The sequence below is a fragment of the Nanorana parkeri genome, unplaced genomic scaffold, assembly GCF_000935625.1.
Source record: "Nanorana parkeri isolate BGI_ZX_2015 unplaced genomic scaffold, ASM93562v1 scaffold422, whole genome shotgun sequence".
In the NCBI taxonomy this organism is placed as follows: domain Eukaryota; kingdom Metazoa; phylum Chordata; class Amphibia; order Anura; family Dicroglossidae; genus Nanorana; species Nanorana parkeri.
Window position 1 is genome coordinate 599,598 of NW_017306690.1, and position 6,389 is coordinate 605,986.

The following is a 6,389-nucleotide window of genomic DNA, read 5'->3' on the forward strand; positions in this document are numbered from 1 at the left end:
ATGGAAAGCTGATAAAGAAGCTGTTACCATCTGGAAGACATTCACTTATGGTGGTCTACTGAAAGTGAGAAAACTGCTTTAGGGCATTTTCTAAACTTATACTCATTAAAAAAGGTTCCTCCACACTTATTTTCATCTCCAAATGGGTCTAAAGGGTGTACTGACCTAAATGGTGCAGTGTGCACTTGTGTGTCTGGCTTGCTTCATGTTGTCACAAATGTATACAATGTTTAGGCCATGGCATACTACCGTGTTTCCCCGAAAATAAGACACTGTCTTATATTTTTTTGGCTCAAAAAAAACACACTAGGTCTTATTTTCAGGGTAGGTCTTATTTTTCTTTTTTGAATGTACAACAATCCACACTTATTCATGAAGAAAAGTCTACATGTATTCATGTACAAAAATATGGTGATCAGGGGTGCCGTACCTTTCCAAGAGCAATTTGCTAACCAATCGCTGGCCAGAATGAGCGAAGCGCGCTTTCACTATTGATTCCTCACAGGCGAAGTGCATTTGGTATCACTCCGCCTGTGACAGGAGCCGGCGCTATAGAGGAAGCATCGGCTTATGCAGCTCTGCTCCCTCCGGTGCCGCCTTGCTTCCTCTAGCGCTGGCTTCGTTGGCAGCGCTGATTCTCCCCCGCTGCTCTTCAAGTTCCCTCTTATGCCACCACCGGCCCTGGGAATGGTCATAACTAGGTCTTATTTTCAGGGTAGGTCTTATATTTCAGCAATTCCTAAAAATAGTACTAGGTCTTATTTTCGGGGTAGGTCTTATTTTAAGGGAAACAGGGTATGCCATCCCATCAATTCTCCCATCAGGCAGCCTTCTCAGCACAAGGGGAACACTGAAAATCTTGAAGGAGCACCTTCTGACATAACATTGACTTCAGACATGCTTCTTCATTCAGTGCACAGTTTAACATTGCCTAGCAGTGTTGTAAGAAGCCACACAGACACAGACCAATCAGTTAACTGAACTTTTAATGAAAAACAAAATAGAAAATATTAATATCCTTTACATTTTAACAGCTGTACATACACGAATTATGATCAAGCAAAACACATGCAGTTTGTTTTTGCAATGTTATGAGGCAATTATTATTTATTATAAAACTGTCAAAGTCTCATTGTGTCTTACATATAAGTTAGTTTTTACCCTACCCTATACATTTAAACATCTCCAAAGCTACCCCTTATAAATATTAATCTCTCTGGTAGTTGTCAGTAAGTGAATTTATAAAACGCAGACTAGTCATTTATTCCAGTTAACAAGAGGCATGGTTAAAAACAGAGAAAAGAAAATGGCTGACACCTGTAAAGCCCATAAATGGCTGTTTTCATTATTTTTAACCACTAGGTATGTGTGTACTATAACTCTACCTGCCTAGATAATACTGCCAGCATCATACAGCTGCAATACACTTAGATGGTGCACATTTCTTTGAGTACGTGAAACCAATACCCCCTGAGCAGTTTGTAGTAGTATTCAGGGCCTTCAAATGCCTCCATATTTGTTTAACCCAGGGCTACTCCCTCAGTGATGTCATGACCACAGCCCCAGTGATGTCAGACATTTCCTTTACTGCAAAAACATGCAAAAGAGTTAGTATATTGGAGGGCCATCACGCCTCAGTAGACCTTAAGGTACATTTAAATAAACTGTGGACCACCATAAACATCTCTTATTCAAATGCAATATACTGTAGGTGTTTTTATGGCTTTGGTTGGTGGGGGGGGGGGGGGGTGCAGTTTTAACAATCCTCTTAACTGGATTTTATTTGAGAGAGATAATAACATAAGTTCTGCATGGCACCTACATTGCATGCATCTAAGACTAGAGAAAGGCATATTATATAGTTGTGTGAAGCAAAGACATAGAATGAAATACATATGTTTTTATATACACACACATGCAATACATATTTAAAGTTGTTGCAGAGAGATCAGGAACAGGAAGAAACTTAACCCTGTCCCTATTACAATTTAAAGGAAAATATATACAAGGCTAAAAACCCAACCTATAAACTTATAAAACAAAGTCAAAAGAGAAAGCATTTATGTGTAGGAGTACACTAACTTTAAATCTGAATGATTTTTTAGTTTTAAGGTCTCCTACAGTGCTGTATAATGGAGCCTTTTAAAAGCAGAACTCTTCCAGATTTTATTAGTCATTTTTCAAGTAAACATTTAAAATGTCCAAAAATTGAAACATCTGCTTGATTTATCTAGTGTCCGTTTTATTGAGCAATAAAGCCAGTAATGGAAGCTTTAATATATCATTTAGAATGCTATGGCCGAACATAGAGCCTTCAGAGTAATCAAGAACAGGAACTACTAGAGAAACCCCCTGCCCTCCCACCTCTTCTTTCATTTTAAGACCATAATTTGTAATAAAAATCTTACAATTAAAATCCAGTTTAAAAACATTGGCTAGGATCACAGGAAAGTTCAGGACTCTTATAAATAGGGTAAGTTATCTGGCTTTGAAACTCACCATTATTTTATTTTTTTTATACACATAAGAATAAACTTGGCCAAAAGTGGCCGGAAGACTGCATTTCCAAAATGACCAATGATCAACATGTTAGCAGAGAAAATACCAAATATATTAGACACATCAAAAAGCTAGAAGACCCATCTCCAAGCAGTCAAGCAAAAATAAAAGAAAAACTTCTATTTTTCTTTGCATTACCTTTCTATTAACCTCAATACAAAGTTCATCTATTGTAGATGGCAGTAATTTGGCTTCCTTACATATTAGATAAAGTATATCAACGACCTAAGGCTGGCTAATACATATTGTCCAGGTTTTAATTGGTAGATACAAAAACAGCATAAAGGGGTCACTTTATAATGCTTTCTGTTTGAGTAGTGGTTTGAATAAACATGACAGAGGGTGTCAGACTTTATAGAAGAAGAGCTTGTCCTTAACCTTGGGTCCTGTCAACATCAGCAAATTGTTATGGAATACCAACATTTTAGTTCTCCTTAGTGAGCAATGGTCATCTTTATCGTAGTATGTTGACGTTGTTGAAATTCTTAGGAATTCTTCTGTGGGATCTTTATGGTCACTGTCTTTGCTTCTGTGTATTCCCGCAGTCCATATTCACCCCTAAAATGGAGAAAATCAAAATAAGAAATTATGGACAGATTAAGATTCAGTTAAATGGTGAAGTAAACCAAAAACATGCAAAAGAGGCAGCTCAATCTAAATTGTTTTTATTAACGATAGAGTAATTAGGTTTTTAGCTGATTAACCAATCCAAAATGTGTACATACGAGAAAGTTTCCACTATGATTGTGCAGCGAAGTGAACAAAATATGTTAAGCCAGACAAGAACACACCTGCCAAACAATATGTCTCGAAAAAGAAGTGGATCCTAACCTTACTTGATTTTGCAACCATTACCATGTCCCAATGGACACTAAAACATTGTATCTCTGAAAATGACATACTGCTTGTTTAACAGAAATGAGATACCAAACCAGATTGAATAATACATTTAAGATTTGATACCATTGTTTGCATACTTCTGATCCAAGGCTTTGACAACCCAATCAACTACGATAATCAAATGGCAGAGTAATGAATAAACATGCTCATATTACTATTAAGACAGTTGGGGAGCATGTTAAAAATTCAGACAATATAATTTTTATGACAATTTTTTACTTTAGGTTTGCTTCTGTTTGTCTTAGTCCAAAATTACTTCAGATATCTGAGCATCCTGATTTAATTTTGGCTGAAAGTAGAAATGTAGTAATCTAGTATTTGACTAGCTTGTGCAGTGGATAATTGGCATGCAAGGTGTGTTTTCAGAGCTTACATTGCAAATTTAGAGCTTTGATGTAGACACTAAGAATATCCTGACATAACAAGCACTTCGGCTAAGACCTGCTCAACTGCGATTCTCCTGCGCAGTGAGAACACTTCAGTGGCCATTATTATTGGACAGGGTGCTGGCAGATGGGACATGTAGCCCAGAGGTCAGAGAAGATCAGCCTCTAATAAAACAAAATTAAACTACATCAGATAGTCACAAAAAAAGTTGGTTTTCTGGCTAGTAACGTTATTAGCAGATGCCTTGTGATGACTGCTATTAGACAGGAGTATCACTTTTTGTGCCAAGTAATTCTGCGTGATCAGGTTGTGATGGAAGCATCCATTTCTAGACTCATATGCCACATGGAGTGCTTGGGTAGTGGTTCATTGAAAAAGTTTAGCTTGAGTGTCCCAGAACATAATGTGGCATATGATTTGGGTTATGGATTCTTCCATTGCAACCTCTTCACACAATCTTTCTAAATCACTTTATATGTTACAGAGGTCCTTTCAAACTTGACATTTTAATTGACGTAACATTTGACACACAATTGGTTGTGCAAAAGATCATTTGACCCTTTCATGGCACCAGGGCCTTCAATAAACTAGCCTCTTAAGTGTCTTTCGCTCCAGAATACAATGTAAAAACATCTCTTTGCTCAAACGTAGCAAAGTTGTGTCTTTATGTAGAACAAGATGGCATGATGCATACATTTTTATGAGAAGGAGGTAGACTTACATTTCCCTTCCGTTTCCAGACATTTTGTATCCTCCAAATGGACTTTGAGCATTTAAAGCATTGTAACAATTTATCCTGCAATAGGAAAATATACACATTAAATTCACATGAAAATTACAACGTTTGCAATTTGTCAGTGGCTAACAGTTCCACATATTCTAGATCATCCTTTCTAATGAGGGTTCTGTGAAAGTCTAGGATTCGTCCAGAGGTTGCTAGGGTTCATTGAGCAATGAGCAGTTTCTACCCCTGAGACATCATTGGTCTTTTCCTACTGACTACTAATGTTATAAAACATTTAACTGACAATCAGTGTAAAGAAGTACCAAACTGATCACCAATGTAAGGGGGGGGAAACACTTACCACCATCGTTAGGGAGCATTACATTCACTACCAATGTAAGTGGGCACTACCCTGACCACCAATGTAAGGGGGCACTTTTCCACTGAAAACTAATATGTTTATGGTCTGCATGTATTTTCTGGCCAGTATTATTATTTGTTTAATTTCATTATTATTACCCTAATTGCCCTAGTGTTGTGTGTGTCAAATACATCAAGTATACCACATTCCTTATTCTTTTATTTATTCTCATATCCACAACTTACTGTTCACGCTAATGTAATGTGAACTGTAGATAAAATAATTAGAAGCAGGGGTTCCTGAAATCCTGAAGATATTTCAAGGGTTTCCTATATATTAAAAAGGTTGAGAGAGGCTGCTCCAGATATATTGTTTAGTACTCACCCTAAACATTCATTATTGTACTGGGTTTAACACTCTGGGGAAGATGACTAGTCAACTCAATACACGTTTGCAGGACAGGAAATCTAGTTGATACAATACACATCAGTTGACCAATACACACTAATTTTTAAACACTGGATGTGATATTTACCCAGCATGTGTAAGAAAATATAAGGCTAGGTTCCCACCTAGGCGACTCCTGACCGCGCGGCGAACCGCGCAGTTTCGTGCACGATTGCCGCGCGGTCAGGAGTCACCAATGTTAACTACATTGCAGATAACCAGTCTTTAGATTTAGTGGCTGCGTTAGTTCTCTTTTCAATTTTTTCCTTTATTTTGACTTAGTGATCCTGCCAGTAACCCACTTCCTGTCATAGGGTAGCAACTCTCATGTACTGTTTCTATGCAGAAGCAGCGTTGTCATACTATGATTGACTAGAAACCCCCTCCCTTCTCTTCTCCATAACATAGAAGGGAGAGGATCTGTAGTCCTCAGATAACTGGGAACCATGTAACTGACAAGAATGCGGCACAGGCAGAGAACACAGGAAGTTATTAGCTTACACAATTTCTGGCAATATTAACAGGCACTTCTTAAACAGATATAACAAAACTCTTTAAATGGTGTATTTAACAGACCAAAAGGGACTCAATAAGAGAACTGCATTGTTAGCATTTACATGCCCTTTTGATAGATTAATTCTGCTCTTTCCTTAATAATGATCAGGGTAAAACTCTTACAGTTTAAGAACTCTTGGAGCTCCAGTTTTCAGTTTGAGGTTCTGCTGAAATTTATTTTCAGCGGTTTCAATTGTACATTAGCTATAAAATTCAGATTATAGTTGTTGTTTATATAGCTCCTTGGGCTATATGCAGAATAAATAGCACTGTAGCTAATAACTAAAGCTGATGTCATATGTGCTTTAATTAGGCTTCATTGCTAATAAAGTATTTTCATGGACTGAGAAGGGCTCATATTGATCTGGAGTTAAAAAAACAGCCCAGAGGCAGAACATTCCAAAACAGTCTTGATTTTTATATAAGCAATTGCATGTTAATAATCTAAACCTATAT

The 6,389-nt window shown here is 37.3% G+C and overlaps 1 protein-coding gene across 2 annotated transcripts in view; it reads right to left on the reverse strand.

Moving 5' to 3' along the window:
- Positions 1 to 2,929: 2,929 nt before the first annotated feature.
- Positions 2,930 to 6,389, reverse strand: part of ALDH1A2 (aldehyde dehydrogenase 1 family member A2) — a 38,920-nt gene continuing 35,460 nt past the window's right edge. For both annotated transcript variants that reach the window (XM_018559933.1, XM_018559932.1), the window contains 2 exons: positions 4,568 to 4,642; positions 2,930 to 3,117 (listed from right to left, as the gene is read on the reverse strand). In XM_018559933.1, coding sequence (XP_018415435.1) covers positions 3,045 to 3,117; positions 4,568 to 4,642 — 148 coding nt within the window. In that variant the 3' untranslated portion in view covers positions 2,930 to 3,044. The remainder of the gene's footprint in view (positions 3,118 to 4,567; positions 4,643 to 6,389) is intronic.